At 33.2% G+C, this 21318-nt stretch overlaps 1 protein-coding gene across 3 annotated transcripts; it reads left to right on the plus strand.

Moving 5' to 3' along the window:
* Nucleotides 1–1829: 1829 nt before the first annotated feature.
* Nucleotides 1830–19931, plus strand: LOC123920626 (syndetin). Of its 3 annotated transcripts, XM_045972918.1 has the most exons (25): nt 1830–2540; nt 3519–3686; nt 4544–4618; nt 7023–7101; nt 7536–7600; nt 7688–7777; nt 8031–8120; nt 8242–8328; nt 8492–8575; nt 9014–9133; nt 10596–10624; nt 10721–10853; nt 12432–12977; nt 13743–14290; nt 14396–14459; nt 14571–14673; nt 14769–14941; nt 15706–15831; nt 16612–16682; nt 17547–17609; nt 18039–18111; nt 18297–18416; nt 19017–19094; nt 19291–19341; nt 19449–19931. In XM_045972918.1, exons 1-25 carry the CDS (start codon nt 2307–2309, stop codon nt 19548–19550), a joined length of 3372 nt encoding a protein of 1123 aa, XP_045828874.1. In that variant the 5' UTR covers nt 1830–2306; the 3' UTR covers nt 19551–19931. The 3 variants fall into 3 exon arrangements, 2 of the variants coding, with proteins under 2 accessions (XP_045828874.1, XP_045828875.1); XM_045972919.1 differs by lacking the exons at nt 1830–2540; nt 3519–3686 and having other exon boundaries at nt 4602–4618; nt 7541–7600; XR_006813737.1 differs by lacking the exons at nt 18297–18416; nt 19017–19094; nt 19291–19341; nt 19449–19931 and having other exon boundaries at nt 1993–2540; nt 16601–16682; nt 18039–18074.
* Nucleotides 19932–21318: the final 1387 nt, after the last annotated feature.

Here is a 21318-nt window from a genome sequence, read left to right on the forward strand (position 1 = left end):
TGAAAAAAAAATTCAGAGACAAACAAAAATGATGGGAAAGTAGGGGTGGAAATGACCCAAGTCAACTCGCGAATAGTTCGAAGTTTGATTCGATAATTGTCTCATTGAACTTGGTTCATGACTTAAATGAGCTAAACTTTAGTTAAAAATTAAGTTCGTTAAATAAATGAACTGAACATAAACTATATATAGTTCGACTCGTTTGGGTCATGAACTAGTTCGGTTAAATAAATAATTGTAGTATATATATACTCCTTAAATGTACCAAAAAAAAAAAAATACTCCTTAAAAAAAAGTATAAATAATATATGTATAAACTTAATTTAAAAGGTCAAATATATAAAATTTTGACTTTTTTTGAAAAAAATAAAATAAATTATGTGATTCCACCAAACGAAATGAATCGAGTTGTTCACAAACTTAAAACGAGTCGAATTCCAGCTTAAAAAAAAAGGGAAATAGTCATTTTGGTCCCTCAATGTGTAACTCACTATCATTTTGGTCCCTCGCTGAGGAAAAACTACTAAATAGTATCTGAATCTGCATTTCGTTAGTCAGTTTAGTCCCTGCTGCTAAGTTTGGTCGTTAACTCAACAAAAAAGCTGACGTGACATTTTTTTGGGCACACATCAACTTGCTGAGTTGGCACCAGGGACGAGGAAACAACCATTTTGGTCCATGAATGTGCAACTCTCTGTTATTATGGTCCCTGACCCAAGAAAAAATACAAAATAATCCTTGACCCTGCAATCCATCAGTCACTTTGGTCCCTAATGTTAAAAATGGTTGTTAACTTTATATAAAAGCTTACGTGACATTTTTTAGTGACACGTGACACTCAGAGTTAACACATTTGTGTGATAGCTGAATGAATGATGTCGTCAGAGACTAAAATAATTTTTTTTTTCTCTTCATTTATTTATCTTCTTCCTCCCATTCATCTTCATCTTGTTCATACATTCAATAACCTAACAATAACCCATTTCGCTTTTTCTTCTTTCAAATTTTGTTGTTATGCATATTTTTTTTTCTTCATTTATTTATTTTCTTCCTCTCATTCTTCTTTACCTTCTTCATACATTAAATAACATAAGAACAACCCTTTTTGCTTCTTCTTCTTTCAATTTTTTTTGTTGGCTTACACTACTAGTTTAATCTGGTTTGAGGGTTAGTTCTGACATCAAGTGATTCCGGCCCCCTTCTGATCGCAGTTGTGATAGATCAAACCGTGATCCTCCCCACAAAGTTCAGCAAAAAATCACCACTGAACCAACTAACGATTGATTCCTTGTTTCAAATTTTGTTGTTATGCAAATTCTATGGGGGAAATTAGATACTACCCCTCCGTTACTTTTTATTTGTCGTTTTAAATTAATGTACAATATTCATATAATCTACTCTGACCATGAATTTTTATTAATATATAAAAACCAAATGTTAGCAAATAAAATATTATTCAATTTGTCTCGACGAATATTCTCAAAATATAAAGTTTTCATAATTTTTTATAACAGATAATTAAAATTATTAATGATAAAAGTTATGCATTGACATGTGTACGGTGATAAAAAATGAAAAATAAAAAGGAACAGATGCAGTAGTTTATATATGATTTTTAGGTAAATGAATAGGTGCCAATGATTTTTTCTTTAAAAATTGGGTTTAAAATTATGATTGTTTCCCCGTCCTCATGCCAACTCAGCAAGCTGATTTGTGTCCAAAAAAATGTCACATCAACTTTTTTGTTTAGTTAACGGCCAAACTTAACAGCAGAGACCAAACTGACTAACAAAATGTAGATTTAGGGACTATTCAATAGTTTTTTCTCAGTGGGAGACAAAAATAATAACGAATTGCACATTGATAGACTAAAATGACTATTTCCCCTAAAAAAAAGTTCATATCAAACTCGAAATAAAACATATTACGTTTTTTTTTTACACATAATCAACTGGTTGTTGAGGCTCACATAAGCTAAAGCTAATTTACTCTTTTTCTTTTCACAACATTATTGGGACATAATAAATAATTTCCAAATTCTGATCTCAAAATCCCTTCCCTTCCAAATTTCCAATTTTCATCATAAATTTCATTTCTTTTTTTTTTGATAATAAATTTCATTTCTACTAAATCACACAAACAACCAGATGCACTCAAAATCATTATCCAATTCCAACAATCACATTCATTCACACACACAGTAGCGTCAATATAGAGTGAAGAAGCAATCATCATCATCTTCAGATCTCACTGTTTTCTCTTTGCGATGGAACTTTCGCTGTTCGATCTCGGTGATTCGAGTTGAGATGCAGCCGAATTTGTTCCCCTTTGGAACCGCGTTGAGTAATCCATTTATTTTCAATGGTGATTTGAGTGAAGGAGGTGGAATCGATAGTTCTAGGGTTTTCGTTTTGCTTCCTTTCTTCTTGCTCTCTCAAGGAGGAGCAATGGATTTGTCGAAAGTCGGTGAGAAGATCTTGAGTTCTGTTAAGTCCGCTAGATCGATTGGATTGCTTCCTCCTGTTTCTGATCGGCCTGAGGTAAATCATGAATGATTTCCATTCACTTGTTCTACTTAATTTGAATAATTTGAATTTGTGATTTTAGTTTTAGGTAATGCTGTATCTGTATGAGTTAAGTTAGGTAAATGCGATAACGAATGTATTTAATGCGAGTTTATGATTTCATGATGGAGGCTTGTCCTCCAACATGTTAGTTTGTACTGATTTGTGTTGGAATTCGCGAGCGTGTGGTATTGTGTTAGGTTTGATTTAGTGAAATAATGAAATCATGAAGTAAATTTTGTCACGGTACTTGCTGCGAGGAGCTGAGGATGTTTAGAATTCAGGTTTAGATCCTTTTGGTTTTAGTAGGGAATAATAAGTAATTTTTGTAGGTTGCTAATATATTTGTGTTTGTCCGGAGAAAGAAAGCTTGTTTGTTTTTGGTGTAAGAATTAGTAGAAGTTGGGTAGAGTTGTATAAGCTATTCTGAAGAGTTTTATAAGTTATACATGTGCAAGTACTTTGCTAGAAGGAATATGATAAGGTGAGTGAAAGAATGAGCTTGTGCTAAAATTAGCAATATATAGTTCCTATATTATATGAGAAACCAGTTACACGTGACAATGGAAAGTTGTAAAGGTGCGATTGTACATATATTTTATAGAGTTCCATAATTTTTTGATTGTGGTTTGCCTCCACGTGGTTCATATTTAGTCATGGTAATAATATTAATGATATTAGCAGTAATAATTATAAACTAACATTTGTGTCCCTGATTTTTATTTTTATATTAAATGATTAAATCATTCTTCAAAATCAAAATGTAATGCTCTTTCATATTGTCTTTGTAACTCTTGTCTATTGCAGTAGTTTCTTATTAAGTGAGGATGAGGATTTTGTTAACCTAGATACTTAATTGTTGCTCACAAAGCTGTTCATCCTGCATTCTTGATTGATAACTTGGTAGCGTACAAGTATTTTGAATGCCTCTAACATTTCAATCCTTACGAACAGGTTCCAGCTCGGGCTGCTGCTGCAGCTGCTGTAGCTCGTGCTCTTGCAGGGTTACCTCCTCATCAGAGGTATAGTTTTTCATCAAGTTCAGAAGAGCTGAGTTCAATATATGGAAGCAGACCTCATGGCCCTATAGTGGACGAACTGGAGGATGAATTCTACGAGGAGGTGGAAATTGCCTTTATCACTTTAGTGTCAATTTTATACTGATTTTTCTTGCAACCTGAACTTCCCTTGTGTTGGGTGACAAAAAATATTTTGATTTATGGAGGCTATGTTACACATTTGAGAAATGTTTTTCTGTATGTCCATAGTTCATTGGAAGATGGAAGATAAACTCTTAGAAATTTTCAAATATTTCCTTGTTCTGAGAGACCTTGAGAGTTGTGGTGATCGCTAACAGTTCAGAATTTACCACAATATGACTTTTCTCTGTAAGGATTAGATTTGTAGCTTTGGCCATTTACATAACACTTCATAACTGTTCACTCCAAATTTTTAACATTTCATTAGTATTTGGTTATTCCATTGTTTAGAGCTTGAGCTTCTGGGAATGGAATCCATATTGATTAGCAACCACAGTTTCTCTGTGTGGGAAATTTTTCTTTTGCTCTTTTGGCTCATTTACTAAAGAGACATTTAATTCTCTCTTTTCCCTATGTCCAGTTTTGCTTATAACAGCTTCTTCTTAGTAACATACTACTTTGAATAAATTTTAGATTTTTATCTTTCTTTATGTTTCTACCAATTATAGGAATATGCCACTATTGTTCAATACAACAAAATAAGAAGGAACACATTCAAGAACATAATTTTTTTTGACTAAATTCAAAAATATAATTTTTGATACAAATATAGAGAAAAAGGCTATTTCTTTGCTATACATGCTAACATTTTGAAATTATGTTTTCATTTTTGCACTTGACTGAAATCTTATTCAAATTACTTATTTCATTACTGTAAATTATGAGGTCAATGGATTCTTACAGATGTTACTCAAATCTGTCATACATATCTTAATGCAGGATTTTGATCCGATTAGGCATGTTTTAGAGCACGTTTCATCTGAAGAAAATGAGCTATTATATTTTGAAAAGCAGGTACCAATGTTTCTCATTCATGCTATCAATGTAAAATGTTTGTACTATTATATTAAAGGTTGTTGCACAAATAGGCTAAAGCCCGTGTAGCCAGCTTAAGCATGACCTGTTACTTATGGTGTATCATAGGCTACTAGGACTCTGGACTAAGCCTGATTTTATTCAAAGTTTGACTTGACTCGGAAGCCTTTTTAAAATTGTTTTGTACATGAAGGCCTTCAAATAGGCCAAAAAACTAGTTCTAGTTTAAAAATAGGTATAACCTTAGTAAAATCATTATAAATTTCTAACAATATATATCTTAATAATAAATAAATAGGCGTAGTTGGCCTTTTGGAAAGCCAAAGTCTAGCTTGTTTTCTAAATTGGCCATGTAGAATGAGGCAAACAAATAGGATGGGCTATAGAGTTTTGATGAACCATGAATAAAGTAATGGAATAGTACTTTCATGCTTTTATTACTACGGTCTCAGACTGTTTATATAGGAAAAGAAATCACAATAGTAACAATGACAATAAAAAATAAATAAAAATAAAGAGAATAAAAATAAAAACGTCGATAATCAAATATGATTTCCCCCGATTCTTGTACAAACCACATTGCCTGTTCTTGTTCTCCCTATTCCAGAGTTGAGTTACTTCACAATCTCAGGCTGTCAACTTGATTGGCTGGAGCATGCCCTTCTCAAAGCTTGTTTTTCTGACTTGTTAAGTTATTTCTCTTTTCAATTTGGTGCACAGTGATAAGTATCCAAGCACTTGTGGAATCCTTCCTTAAAAGCTAACTATCTGGGGCAAAGAACCAAGCTTCTTAATTACTCCACCGAGCACCCCATACTACTCGGTGTGGGGCTTCAGCACCTCATAATACTGAAGTCCCTATCATAGCACTGCCCCTGAGAACCGATGTTCCGACGGCTGACTTTACGATGCTTTACTCGACCTTTCCGGGAGCCCCTTCGTAGGTAGCTGTCACAGGAAATTAAGTATATGATATTAGTTTATTTTAAATACTCCCTCCGTCCCAATTTGATTGACACAGTTGACTGTTTCACGCATGACGATGCATAACTTTGATGATTAATATTTTTAATTGTATAATAGTAAAAATTATAAAAATTTGATATTTTGAAAATACTCATCGAGGCGAATCAAACAACATCTTATATGCTAATATTTATTTTTGTTTATTAGTAGAAAAATAAGGTCAAAGCAACATGTATGAATAGTGCACAACAGTCGACTGTGTCAATCAAATGGGACAAAGGGAGTAATAGTTTATTTTATGTCATTTTACTATTTTAGCCTTTATGGTGTTGTATTTAAGAAGCCTTTGTGCTTCATTTGAGAACCAATCAATGAAACATTTTAACAAACACCTTCTCATCTCAAAAACTCTCAAAAAATTTCTTTGCATTTAGCTCTATTTCACTGAATTCCATTCTTTCATTGGAGTTCCTGAGTAGATCTAGGATTATTTCGGTTTCCCTAATAATCCCAAGTAACAAATCCGTTACAATTGAGATACCAATTGTTCGGGTAAATAGATTCTAGGGACGAACCAGTAGAATCAAGTCTCAAAGTAGGAATTCCAATGCTTTGAATAGAATTTGGTACAAATGAGAAAGATTATGAAAGCATAATATTGAATGAGAGAGTTTGAGCTAAGAAGATAATTTGTTGAATATTGATTGGTTGGTTCTCAAATGAAGCACAAAGGCTTCTTAAATACAACAAAATTAAGGCTAAAATAGTAAAATGACATAAAATAAACTATTATTTAAAATAAACTAATATCATATACTTAATTTCCTGTGACAGTAGCCCTCTCCGAGCCACCAAAAACTCTCATACCAATTGATAAGTATTTAAGACTAAGTACTTAGGGAACCCTCCCTTAAAAGCTAGCTATCAAGGGGGAAGAACCAAGCCACTCAAATACTCCACCTAGTGCCCCATACTACTCAATGTGGGACTTGGGCTCCCCATAATACTAAATTCCCATATCACACAGCCCTATGATAGGTCAACTTGCGTTTCATTAAGGAGTTGAAGCAAAGTCATAAAAGTGACCATACTAACTTCAGTGCATATTTGCTAGTTGAACAGATTAAATACTAGATTAAACTATATATCCTTTGTTGTCTTTTCATGGGTTATTTTACTCATGCTAGTAATCTTATGATAGTTGGTATTTATGAAGGCTGTTCACAAATTTCCGCTATTGTGGGGGTTTTATGTTAATAATTTTCAAATACTGTGACTATGTATGGCGTATGCTCAGAGAATATAATTTTTTTTTTGCTTGTGTGAATCTTGTTATTTGATTCAGTTACATTGCATTGTCATGCTATATGTTACCAATTCTCTTGATAGGATGCTTGTATTGTTTTTTGTCGTATAGGCTTCCCTTAGATTAACACAACTGGATAAAGTAGCAGAGCGTTTGTCTCGCCATGTTATGGAGCATCATGAAGTAATGGGTAAGTTCAAGAGATGAATTCATAGAATTGACTACCTCCTTTGTGAAGTTTTCGTACACAAGGTTATGCATGTTAGGTATCTATTTAACATTTGTTTTCTGCTGTCCACTCTCTCTTACTTATATATTTAAAGCTTGACAATTCTTTTTGCCTTGGTTATGGGTATTATTATTGTTATTATTATTTGCTCAATAAAAAGTTGATTAATATTTGACTGGCTTACAACCATGTTTAGATCCTAACTATAATGAGTTATATTTGGAAGAATGTGGTATCACTTCTGGTGTAAATAATCAACAATTTTAGTCTAAGTTCATTGGAAATTTAGAAAAGAGGGTGCATGTAACTTCTCTGTAGTTGCCAACTTGCCATTCTAGACTACTTGCTTTTTAAAAAAGCTTGAGAATAAGAAGCTGATACTTACTTTTGGCCAGTGAAGGGGATGAATTTGGTCAGGGAATTGGAGAAAGACTTAAGAATTGCAAATGTCATCTGTATGGTGAGCATCATAAGAGTTTTAACATGTATTGATGTTACTTTTTTGCTCTGTCTTGATCTTACTGCATTCTTTTCGATGAATTTACAGAATGGTAGAAGACACCTGACATCTTCTATGAATGAGGTTTCAAGGGATTTGATTGTGAATTCTTATTCAAAAAAGAAACATGCTCTAATGGTATTTTCCTCTTTTTTGAACTTAAACTGGCCATAACTTTTTTGTTTTTTTAGTTGTCTTTATATTGTTTTTTCTTTTGTGACTATCTTAGTTCATTGCGTGTTTTGAAGACTGATTTCTTGTCATTCATGAGTTGTTTTGGGATTATAAAGTAGGTTAGTCTAGGATAGTGTGCAAAATGCATACACTTACAGTCGTACCTTAATATAGTTTGTGGTGGTAACTTCATGAATTCATTCTTTCTCATTCATAGGAAATGCTTCCAGTCTTGAATGAACTTCGACGTGCATCAGAGATGCAATCAACACTTGAATCTCTTGTAGAGGAAGGGAATTATTGGAAGGTGGACTTCTATATATGCTTTAACTTGAAGATTGTAGTCAATCACTCACAACTTATTTTTTGAGAGGTTCCTTGAACAAGCCATCTAAATTACTTATTTTTACATGATGATCATTATGCAGGCATTTCAAGTCCTATCGGAGTATTTGCAACTATTAGATAGTTTGTCAGAGCTTTCTGCAATGCAAGAGATGAGCCGTGGTGTGGAGGTGAATATTGATGAACTATTTCGAAAAGATTAAGCATGATATGTTGGCACTGCTATATTCTTTAATCCCCCCGCCTGTAGTACATATGTTCTGTACATATTCATGATGAAAATATTTTGTGTATTTACTTGTTTTAGTTTAATACATCATATTATTAATGTAGGTTTGGCTGGGAAGAACTTTGCAGAAGTTGGATGCTCTTCTATTGGATGTATGTCAGGAATTTAAGGAAGATGACTATATGACAGTGAGTATCTGTTTATTTTTTAATCGAAATGAGTTTACTTTCTAGTCAATATCTGTTGAGTATTCAATGCCCAGAATAATGAGCATACATACTTATCATTTTTTTCTCTGCTGTGGGAGTGTGGCAAAATAAAAACTACGTATTTCTTAACTTTGAACTTACAACTAGTTTCATAAATCCATATTAAAACTGATTTCCTAACTTTGAGATCTCGATGGATGAAGTTTTGTGATTGCCATATATTTTTGCCATGGTGAATTTCAAATAAATTGAGGGAGGGAAAAGAATGATGAAAGTTGTATTTTAAATGAAAACCAGTTTCATTTATGATTTTGTTTGAATTGGGTTTGGCACTTTGGCTTCAAATTGATATTTGTTACTCCTATTGAATTATTGAAAATATATTAAAGTTATGTAACACAAGAAGAGATGATGCAGGTAATTGATGCGTATGCATTGATAGGGGATACCACTGGTCTTGCTGAAAAGATACAAAGTTTCTTCATGCAAGAAGTCATATCAGAGACGCACTCGGTGCTAAAGGCTATTGTGCATGAGGTATGCCTACATGTTTTCTTCCATGATTTATTTTTAGTTTCACCAGATTTTAAAATTGTTTAGGAGGCAAGGGAGTTAATTGCTAGGAAGCTTGGGCACCATATTTTGCTTAACTCTATTTTTGACCTTATTCTATGATAGCAATCCTTAGCCAGCTCTACCTCAAAACAACGGCAATACAAGCTTCCCCACCTCCTTTTTCTATTTATTTCTGGTTCAAGATACATTTGATAAGAACTGGTATCCATGATTACGAAAATTAAGTGATAAACAGATAATTCATTTCTTCAAATTCCGGAGAATGATTCTCAAAACAGAGGATGTTTTAGTAAAAGTTAGACACACAAATACTCACAATTCTGAAAGATAAAGGAAAACAGGAACATCGATTGTCCACCAAGATGTTTGAGAGCTTGATCTCTCCCTTCCAATATCTAGTCCCAATATAATTGCCTACCCCCCTTTTCCACCAAGATGTTTGAGAGCATGATCTCTCCCTTCCAATATCCAGTCCCAATATATAAAATAATTAAATTAGGTGGCAACTTTTTGTCCCATGTCCAACATGATCTAAACGTAAAAACAACTGTTTTTTCTTGCTCTCATTGATTTGTTTTCTTGAATCCTCTTCTCTTCCGAGCCCTCTTTCTCAATCATCTCTTCCTCTTCTTTTACTCAAAATTACTTGTCCCATGCATTAGTCACCATACAGTAAATTAAACAAAAAGTTGTATTGCAACTTAGCTACTTGTGTTGTGTTGCTTGTGCCCAGTGGGACAAAACATAACCCAAGTATTGGTTTCCATATTTTCTTGTATTTCATTATTTGTATCCTTATTGGATTAGTATTAGGATAGAGTTCAGTACTAGTATGAATAAGGTTAGTGCTTTGTCTTTTGTAACATCATCCAAAACTTCGTTTCATAAAGTGAATATCAATTTCAAAGCATTTTATTTCTATTCTCTCCTTTTCCTCTCTCTGTGTTGCCAGCAATACCCGTGTCAGAATCATTATAACACTGCTACAGCTTCCTTCCAGCTATGTATTTGGTTTTTCATAGATTAATATTATATTTTTCCTACGTGATTTGTGAATAAATTATGCAGAGACGTAGTTCGTTGTGTAGAAATAATTGCCATCTAAGACACTTTAAACTACGGTATAATGGTGCCATTATCACTTTTTATTTCACATAAACATATGCATATATGATTAGTATTATTATCTCTAGTTTACATATATTGGTTTCAAGTGAGGATTGAAAGAACTTGATTCCTCAGAATGGAAACATGTAAGATAAATGACCATAATAATTGAGACTTGAGGTCCCAGAAGGTCAAACCAATGATACTGTTGATAGCAATGGATTCACATTTAAATTTGCTTTACTTGATTTCTCTTCCAAGTTTGAACTAAAAATGCAAAAGATTCTTTTAATTGGTATGCTGATCATTTTTGTAGGATGACGAGGGACTTGCACAAAATAGTAGGTACTTTTTTTCTGCAAGCATATTTACCATCCTTTCAATTAGTTTTATCAGTATTTTACGTCATTATTGGCTTCTTAGTTTTTATTTCATTTGCAGGCTCACTTACAGCGATCTATGCCTTCAGATACCTGATTCTAAGTTTAGGCAGTGCTTACTAAGAACATTGGCTGTGCTATTTGACCTCATATGTTCATACCATGAAATTATGGATTTTCAGCTAGAGAGTAAGGTAGATTTCTGGTTCCTCTCAAGTCAACATTCCCCCCTTTCATTATGCAATTTCTGTCACTGCTTGTGCCATCAAATATTCATGTGTACTTCTTCCCCTCCGAAAAATAGAAATCTGGACTTAACATAGGCAAAATTTGGTCTATATTTTTATTTGTTTCTTTGCAATGGTTAAAAATGAAATGGCTTAAATATGTTATTAGTCCCTGCAGTTGTAGCATATTTTGGTTTTAGTCCCTGCAATTTTTTTTGTTTGGTATTAGTCCTTGCACTTTGAAAAATTTTGTTTTTGGTCCCTGGCATTGATGAGTCTGTTAAAAAAAGTTAAAGTTAACGGTGTGCCACGTGGCCCAATCATTTCATGTCACGTGGCACAATAAAAGTCTTTTTGTAATTAGAATAAAATAATACAGTAAAGTTAATTATAATTATTTTAACAATAATAATTAGTAACTAAAATGAAAGAAAAAAAAAGACCAAAATCATGGTTGTCTTCTTCTCCATCGCCCCACCCACCCACCAATCCACCATCACCATAGAAACACCATCTACAAAATCATGGCTACCTTAACTCATCGAATCACCACCACTCACAGTTCATCAATCCCTTCAAATACAACAAATTAAGAAATTTATTCAAAATTCATTCAAAATTGGACTGCAAAATTTCAAAATTTATTCATCCATTTGCGAGCAGAGGCTATAGAAGAACCAGTTAGAGTCAATTTCGAAGTTATGAGTTCGATTCACGTTCAATTTAAAACTCAAGGTTTCACTCTTCCCCTTTCACAAAACCTTCTATTGGTGTTCATGTTGAGCAGACCCACAATCCTTCTGAGCAGACCCAAAATTGTAATAATATTGAGTATTGACAATGGAGGTGGTGAAGGTGATGGTGAAGAGAAGCAAAAATGAAGATTGGTGATGGGGAAGACAATACACAGGATGAGGATCTGTGTTTGTTTTTGGTAAAGGGAGATGTGTTTGTTTATTCTTTCTTCTATTAAATATTAATTAATAATAATAAAACAAATTATAAATCAATTTTGTTATTTTATTTAATTAAATTTAAAAAAAAAAACAATTTTACAATGCCATGTGGCATGAAATGATTGGGCCATATGGCACTCTAGTTAACTTTCAATTTTTTTTAACAGACTCACTAATGTGAAGGACCAAAAACAAAGTTTCTCAAAGTGCAGGGACTAATATCAAACAAAAAAAATTGCGGGGACCAAAACCAAAATATGCTACAACTGCAGGGACTAGTAACATATTTAAGCCAAATGAAATTCATTATTAGGTTTCCACCCAACATCTTAGTTTCCAGTTTTATTATATTTTCAGATCCAGAAAAGACCTCGATCCACATATAACGTAAGTTGGATAAATCCTTGATTTGGTTTTGATGAATTGAATAAATCACTATTCAGTGATAGAGTACGCTTGTCACAAACATTACATATTTCAATATGTATCCAGTCTTGAGACTGGGAAGAAAGCTATTCATGATTAAACGGTCTTCAATTGTTTGTTATATGCTATTGAGTTTTCTTCATTTGGTTGATTTTATTCTCAGGACTCAGCAGCACAAACTTCTGATAAGGGCAATGAAGACATTTCTTGTAGTTCAGGTGAGGCTCGGGAAGTTGATTCAGATGTAAGAGTTTGCAACAATTCCATGTCCAGTTCTGGGGATGTGATACACGGCTCATCTTCTAGAAAGGAATCTTCAGCAATCAGCTCACTGACTGAAATTGCTGGTTCACCATACAGTGATTCTCATGATCCAGTGAATGAGGCTAGAAAGGAGGAAAGTTCAGCGTCAAGCATCGATTCCCCATGGTACCATCTTCGGAAAGAAGCTACAACATTTGTTTCTCAGACCCTTCAAAGAGGGCGCAAGAATCTGTGGCATCTCACTGCAAGCCGTGTCTCAGTGTTGCTTTCTTCTGCTGCAGCTTGTTCTGCTAGCATTCATCAATTCTTGAAAAACTATGAAGATCTGAGGGTATTCATTTTGACTGGGGAAGCCTTCTGTGGTATGGAAGTGGCTGAGTTCAGGCAGAAGTTGAAGGTTGTTTGTGAAAACTATTACATAGCTTTTCATCGACAAAATGTGCATGTAAGTGTCATCAAGGCTTCTCATTCTCCATGGTCGTTGGAGTCATATAATGTTGATTGTGATTTTTTATGCAGTGCTATTTCATATATGAAGTATGTATGGTACGTACGAATCAATGGCACAAGTTGCCTGTTGTGTCTGTCTGCATGGCTTCTCTAAGCTGAAGATAGTGCCCCAGCTATCAATAATATTGTAATAACTAGTAAATCATATCAATTTATCAATTTTCTGTTTTATAAAATTGAAGCTTCTGTTGTTCTTTTTGGGTGAATGTTGGGGTATCTGGCACATGTGGTTCATTATTCATCTGATGAGTTTTTCTTTCATCAGAAGACAATGAAAATTAAAGATTTTTTTGGTTGATATTTTTGGATCCATAAATCATCAAAATAACAGTTTGTTCTGTGCTAAAACATGATAGCAATGTAGTTTATATTTTATGGTACTGTTGATTTTCAGTAGTCTTGGAGAACCAGAAGGTCATAATCCTGGAAACTGCTGAGCTATTACTGTGGTATCTAAGAACAATTTTGATTTGATGAAACTATTGCAAAGTGTAGAAAGTATTTCACCACTGTGAACAAATTAATTAATTGTACTCCCTGCAGCACTTCAAATTTATTATGCTAAATAGTCAACAGTCAGACAATAAATTGGCTAAATGCCTGTTTGTGTTTGTTGATTTTCCAAGCTCTGTACCTGAACGATGTCCTTAATTCATTATCTCTTATAAATGGCTTAATTTTTCTTGCTTTCTCTTTTTAGGCACTAAAAATGGTGTTGGAGAAGGAGACTTGGTTAAAATTACCTCCAGAGACTGTTCAAATTATCAGTTTTGCTGGACTTATTGGTGATGGAGCACCATTGATTTCTTTATCTAACAGTAAATCAATGAATGTCAATGCGATTCATTCCAATAATAAATCAGTGAACATGGTTCAGACTGGTGCGAGGAAGAGTGGGTTCTCTCATTGGATTAAAAACGGAAATCCTTTTCTGCAAAAACTATCAACCTCCAAAGATGGTCATGGTAATTCCCAACATAATGGGTCAAGTTATGGTGAATTTGATGGAGGCTCAGCCAACAACTATCATGATGATAGAGACACCCCTAGAAAGAATAACTCCAGTCAATCGAATGGTGCCAATTCTATTTCAGAAGAGGAAAATGAGGATCTTCTTGCTGACTTTATTGATGAAGACAGTCAACTTCCAAGTCGAAGTACTAAATCCCATCATTCAAGATCTCACTCTTCACATGGTAATGATGAAGAGAGTACAACCCAAACTGGTTCTTCTCTATGTCTCTTAAGGTGAATTGTTATACATTGTATTAAAAAATCAATTATTGTCTACCATGTAATTTTTTCTATTATTATTTTAGGGATTTAATGAGCTATTATGTCTTAAAATGCAAGGTCTATGGACAAGTATGCAAGGCTTATGCAGAAATTAGAAGTAGTAAATGTTGAGTTCTTTAAGGTAGGAAATTTTGTATTTAATTGCTTTGCACTACTTTACACCCTCCTGCTCTTTCCTGGCCCTTTCCTTTCCTTATGCTATATTTTTTCCTGATTCAATATATTTTTGCAGGGAATATGCCAGTTGTTTGAAATTTTTTTCTATTTTATATATGAAACATTTGGTCAGCAGAATACTAATTCAAGTGGAAAAAGCTCAGCTAACTCTCTTAATTGTAAGTGTCATAGTTTATTCATACTCAAAATTAGTGTCTAAATCCAATTTTGAATAGATCAGTAATTAGTTATTGAATTTAATTGTGACATGCAGATCGCTTGAGGACAGCCTTATCTAGAATAAACCAAGAAAGCGAAGAGTGGCTTAAGCCTCACTCAGCTTCACCAACATCTTTAAGTTCATCATTTGTACATGGAGAGGTGACACCTACAAATCCTCCAAATATGAATGCTGGTCACCCCTCGTCAACAGCTTTTAGTCTTAAGGTATTCATGTTTTTTTGGAAAAACGTTTAGCACATGCTTTATAATTGTGATATCCTCTACTGTGAATATCTCTTTTTCTCTATTCTTAGAATTTGGGTAAGGTCTAACTCAACTCTACAAAATTGGTTTGTAAGGTGTGAGATATTTCCCATTTATAAACACTTTTTCAAGTCATGTCTTATCCAACGTGGGACTCCCAACACCTATCGACGAATTGACATAATTGTATTTTTAACGATTAATTTGAAAAAAAATGGGACTATTCAGAGTTTTAACTGGTGGATTTGTTTTCTAGATTTATTAGTGAAAATTTCTATTGTAGTGGGGTAGGTTTTCCTAATTAAAAACTTGCCTCCCATGTTTCTTTGTTTTTATATTTTAATAAATAAATCTGCGGTATGCTGCAGATGACTGGGGAAGGTTGAGGTACCAACATAGTTGTGGGATCACAGTCTTCATATTGATGCTTTTACATGCTACTTTTTTGTAACATTTTTTTTGCATCTCATCTTGTTACCACTTACCACATTTGGTGGTTTTTTCTTCATTTACCGTCGGAGCTACATCTTATGGCACAAAAGAAATGTTGCAAGATGAAAAGTTATATACCAAGGAGATTTCCTCCCTGTCCCATATTGTTTTATGTATTAAAGTTTGCATGGCTTGTAAACTCAGATGTTTTCTTGATTTGTGTGTAGTTTAGGTTTTGAATCAAAATGACGTGTTTATTATATGCATGTGTTAATTTTATTTTTATGTTTCAGGAAAGGTGCGTGGCTGTTGACACTATATCTCTTGTCGCTCGAATTCTGAATAGAGCCAAAGCTCATCTCCAATCAATGCTCTTGCAAAGTAATTCAACTGTACTTGAGGATTTCTATGTTCATCTGGTATGTGGAACCTTAATATTAAAATTGCAGTGGTTAAGCTCTTGAGGAATTGGTATTGACAGATCTTTATTGAGTATTCAACCAATGTAATTGATTGGGGAAGATTTGAAACGTTATGGATTAGATAAAGATGAAATGCTAGTAATATTTAGTTATTTACTGTGATTCATGTCTGAGCTTTATTTGGTATGACACATTTGGAAAGAAGGTAATGGAATAGGACCAATATATGTACCTAACCTGGGGGATAAGATACCTCTTTTTTCTCCTCCTTTCGAATCCCCTTTACCAAACATGGCATAGGAATAACAATGCACAAATCTGATCATGAGACCAACGGTGGCTCTAAGGTTACAAGTTTAAGGAACTATTTAACTATTTATCCTGGATCAGGATGGAGTGAGAAAGCAGTGCTCATCAAACTCCCCCTGGACCCCCTAAAAAAAGTTTCACGAGTTATCCCCACATCCTTTGGATGTCAGAATAATCCTTACCCATGTTACTTGGGTTGAACCTTACTAGGAAACAAATGCGACATTGTAGAGGGCCATTTAACTGTTTTGATGAAGCTTACTTACTACTTGAGGCAAGCCTTTTTGAGCATGCTTTTACATATAATTAAAGATGTCAACTTCTAGTGGAAGATCATGTTTCGATTGTGGTTATTTAAGATTTATTTTGTTATTGGATTGTTTATGTCTAGTTCATCAATTGTTTTAGCATTTAAGGTGAAAAAAAGTATGGATAACAACGGTTTTTAATATATAAGGATATCTTTAGGTGGATGCTGTACCAGATCTTATAGAGCACGTGCATCATACAACAGTAAGACTACTGCTGCACATTAATGGGTAAGACAAATGTACAACTCGCCCGGAGTGTATAGGGTTGCTTTGCAAGTGTTTCTAATGTATGAGTTTTGTATTATAGAATTTACATCCACCACCATTTGGATCCGTTTTTCTTTCCCAAAACTACTTAAGGGACACATTATTATAGTCAAATGAACTTAATTTGAAAAATATCTTCTATTATCTTGTTTGAACTACAAAAGTTATCGGCGTACAAAATAATATTTTTCAAATATATAGATTTATATTATTTTGATTATGTTAAATATTGTATGAATAATGCTAGCAACACACTCTTTAACAAACACACTCCAACACACTCTTTTTTATTGGTTGAAATTCACATGGGTCCCATAAAAAAATGTGGACCCATATAACTTTTATGAGACCCATATAAATTTTAACCAATAAAAAAGAGTGTGTTAGAGTGTGTTTATTATTGGAGTGTGTTGCTAGCACTCCTCATATTGTATTGGCATTAATGGTTCATTTTCATTTTTAGGTTTCCTTTAAATTTAAAGGGTAAAGTTATTCAAAATTATTTTTTTGGCAAAATATTTGTTATATTTTAAAGGATGCAAAATTGTGTTGTCAAATACGATGAAAAAATCGCGTCTTGCATTCTGTCATATGTGGTTTGTAATCATCAGAAATTTGGTTGTTCTTGATGCTCGAGTTTGTTAGTGAGCTCCTTAGTTTTAATTTTGGTCACTTTACCAACGCTATTAATAATGGGTTACAAGTTGCAAAAACACCATCATTGATCTAATTTTTAGTGTTTGCTATTTTTGTTGCAAATTCGTAGTAGCAAACTTGTTTAAACTAAAAGTTTTGGTTTTCTAACTTTTAGCAAACTTCTTACAGGTATGTTGAACGCGTTGCCAATTGTAAATGGGAAGTAAAAGAACTTGGGATGGAGCATAATGGGTTTGTATTTTTTTTTATCATCTTCATATTTGAATGCTAAGTTATTATTTTTTCCTTTTTATATCTAAGATAAACAATATATAGGATCATGCACTAGTAAAATTTTATTTGCAGTGTTGGTTTTGGATTTGATGACCGTCATTCTTTGAGTTTAAACATGCCTGGGTATTTGTATATGTGATGAAATTTAAGAGAATAACGCTATATATACTCCTGGTGAATAGGTTTTTTATTGGGGCTTACTGACATTAGTACCAAATGATTTTAAGGGCAATACTTGTATTGTTATTAATGTCTAATCATGTCGATAGATAGAACTTATTATGTTTCTATTCCATCCCTTTCCATCATGCTTCTTTTCCACATGAATTTTATCTTGGAAATAAAATGGCATTGTTTCTGCTGTGCTGACTTAAATTGCACTGATAGGTATGTTGATTTGCTGCTGGGGGAGTTTAAGCACTTTAAAACACGACTCGCTCATGGAGGAATTCGTAAAGAGGTATTGCCGTTGTTCATTATCATGAAACAATACTCATCAAATGCGCATATAACAATTTAATAAGAAAGTACATATTAATGTTTGAAAATCGTGCTCTTAAATTATTTAGTGGAAAAGCATAGGAAAGTAATTCTTAGTGTCCAAACACGACCTTTGATTCACAAATTCTGCTTCGTTATATGTAGACTCAAGACATATTGTTGGACTACGGGCTTGACATTATTGCGGAAACTCTTGTGGAAGGACTTTCACGGGTGAAGAGATGTAATGATGAAGGACGAGCGCTAATGTCATTGGATCTGCAGGTTATTTCTGAGCTTCAATCAATTAATTTCAGTGCTTTCGATAGTTTTTTGGATTTGAAATATATGTGGTAGATTATTACTACATTATTAATAATTATAAAACCTAATTTAATCTTAATGTACTTTTTTTTTGTCTGAATCCACTTTTAAATTTTGTAATTTAAAAAGTTTAAATATTTTTGGTCCTTGAAACCTATTTGAATTTTATTCATTTTTAGTTCTTATATTTTTAAAACTTGTATTTTTAGTCCTGGAGAGGACTAAAAACACTATGTAGGCTAAGTGTAGGATTGAAGAAATAAAATTTTAATGGGGATTAATTTCATAACACATTTTTAGGGATAAAACATATTTGAGCCAATGAAAATTCACTAGTATGTGAATCAATTTTCGAAGTAGCTTTCAATCATGTAACCAAAAAAAGAAGTAGGTTTCAATCATCTTTTATTTTCAGATCATAGATCATAATATGAATTCTTATGATGCTGAGTTGTAGACTTGTATTTGATGATCAATATACTGAAATTTCATGTTTCTTCAGTACTTCTTGTTTACCCCCATTAGACGTTGAGCTTGGATTTCTGGCTTTCCACATTTTAGGTTTTGATAAATGGGCTAAAGCATTTTGCGTCGTTGAATGTGAAGTCCAAGCTACAAATGGTCGAAGCTTTCATTAAGGTAAGGAAATGGGAACACATTCCCACTACATTGTTTGCAAATAAAGATGAGTTTTGGTCACACTATAGAAGTAGTTTGGGTGCTGCTGCTCGGCTAGTTCTATAAATTGGGGGTCTTTTTTGTTTGAAACTTCCATTAAATTGAACGCAATGGGCATTTTTTTTTATCACTTACGGATCTTCGACTTTTAAACCAGGCTTACTACCTTCCGGAGACAGAATATGTGCACTGGGCACGTGCGCACCCGGTAAGAACAAATCCTTTCTGCAGCATCATTACTATCTGATTGCTTAGATGCATCCTTATGCTGTCTGATTGCGTAGGTCTTTAACCAAACATCCCCATCCCTTGCAGGAATACACTAAAAGCCAGGTTGTTGGATTGGTCAATCTTGTTGCCTCTATGAAAAGTTGGAAGAGGAAAACCAGGTTGGAAATACTGGAAAAGATCGAGTAAGTAGGTTTGTTTTGTTGTGTATGAAGTTAGGATATAGAATCTTCTGCTCCTTTTCCTCGTCCTCTTTCATTTTTGGCAGAGCTTCGTGTAAAGGTAGTGTATATTACATGGTATTTGACCCCTATTAATTATTTAACATTTACCGAATTCGTGCTTCTAGTGTCGTGTAGATATAGGCCTTTGAAAAAATAAGTTGTAATTGTAACTCTCATCAACCCCATCTACTCTCTCAGTCTCTCTCTAGATCGTCCCCACCCCGTTATTATTTTTCATAAGAATACAAATCCAACACAATTTGTACAATTCTCTACATGAATTGAGGTTTGTGACCTAATACAACTCGTAGTTATAACATTTTCACTCTGTTGTAGTGTTCAATAACATTTTGCAGTATATATATTTTTTTACCATTTTATTGAAATTTACTATTATATAAATCATCACGACAAAGTTTTATGCTAATATAGAATTATTTTTTATTTTTTGGTTTACGATGAGCTAAAGATTGAACCCAGAACCTATAACATACTACTCAAGCCTCTCACCACTAGACTAAACCTAGTGGCTTAATATAGAATTATTTAATTTGGTCAAAACTATATTATATTTAATTAATATTAGTAGATTAATGGTAAGGAGCACCAAACATAGTAGAATAAGTTTTTTTTTCGTAGGCGCAGCACAATGACTTTAATATGCAATTTTTTTCGTTAGAAAAAAGAATAATAAGATTAATATAATTTGAACCATTTGCTAAAATAATATATCTAAAGAATAAAATTGAGGTCCACAATTGGTCCTAACAACTAACATTAGCTTATAAAATAAGATGTAAAATAGCACCACCTTCTGAGCTAGGTATCATTTCACATGGTGATTTTCGGGAGGTTGAATAACAAACCAAAAATATGTCATGAATAAGTCACAAGTTAGTTTAGATATTTATCTGTTTATTTTTTTTTTAATTTTTTTAAGAAAATTAGGTTATGATTTTTTTGGTAAATCAAAGGTATCCTCTGTGCGCAACTGCAGAAACTAATCCGCTCAAAGTAACTAAGATCTATTTAAGGGGTTGATCTCTTCCAACAAATGCTTCTTCATAGTACTAATTTTTTCTAATTAAAGAATTTCACTTATATATTCTCAGTTGTTGGAACAAAGCAACTTTTAAAGAAAATATTTTCTTCAAATAGATGCCATTTGGATTGACTTATATGAACTTATCTATTAATAAATTTTGTAAGACTATTTTAGAGAACTTACGAAAATTTCTTATGACAATTTTCATAAGTATTTTCGATTTATTTTTATAAGTTCTCCAATATAGCTTATAAAAATATAGATCGTAGCATATCTAAATTTTTTTTTTTATTTTATTCTTTGCTATAAAAATAGTTATATATAAGCGCATATTATGATAAGCACTTTAGTTTTAAACTGTAAATAAGTTCTTTATCCTAAAAAAAATTATGTTCACAATCTTACATAAAAGAATTCCTTATACATATATACATTGAGCCAATTCTCTTTTTTTAAATGGAAAATTATATTAATAATAGAACCAAGTACAAGTACTGAACTTGAAATATGAGGTTGAGTACAAGTGTGGTACTACAACCACAACCAAAACATTACAAGTCCTACTTAATCAAACAACCAATTCAGGTCTACCACACACTCATAAAATAAACACATAACTCCTCACTTTATTGTCAACAATCATTGCCATGAGATGCCTTTAATGGAATCAACCACCTCCTCCCCGACC

Source organism: Trifolium pratense, linkage group LG4, assembly GCF_020283565.1.
Source record: "Trifolium pratense cultivar HEN17-A07 linkage group LG4, ARS_RC_1.1, whole genome shotgun sequence".
NCBI classification, from domain to species: Eukaryota; Viridiplantae; Streptophyta; class Magnoliopsida; order Fabales; family Fabaceae; genus Trifolium; species Trifolium pratense.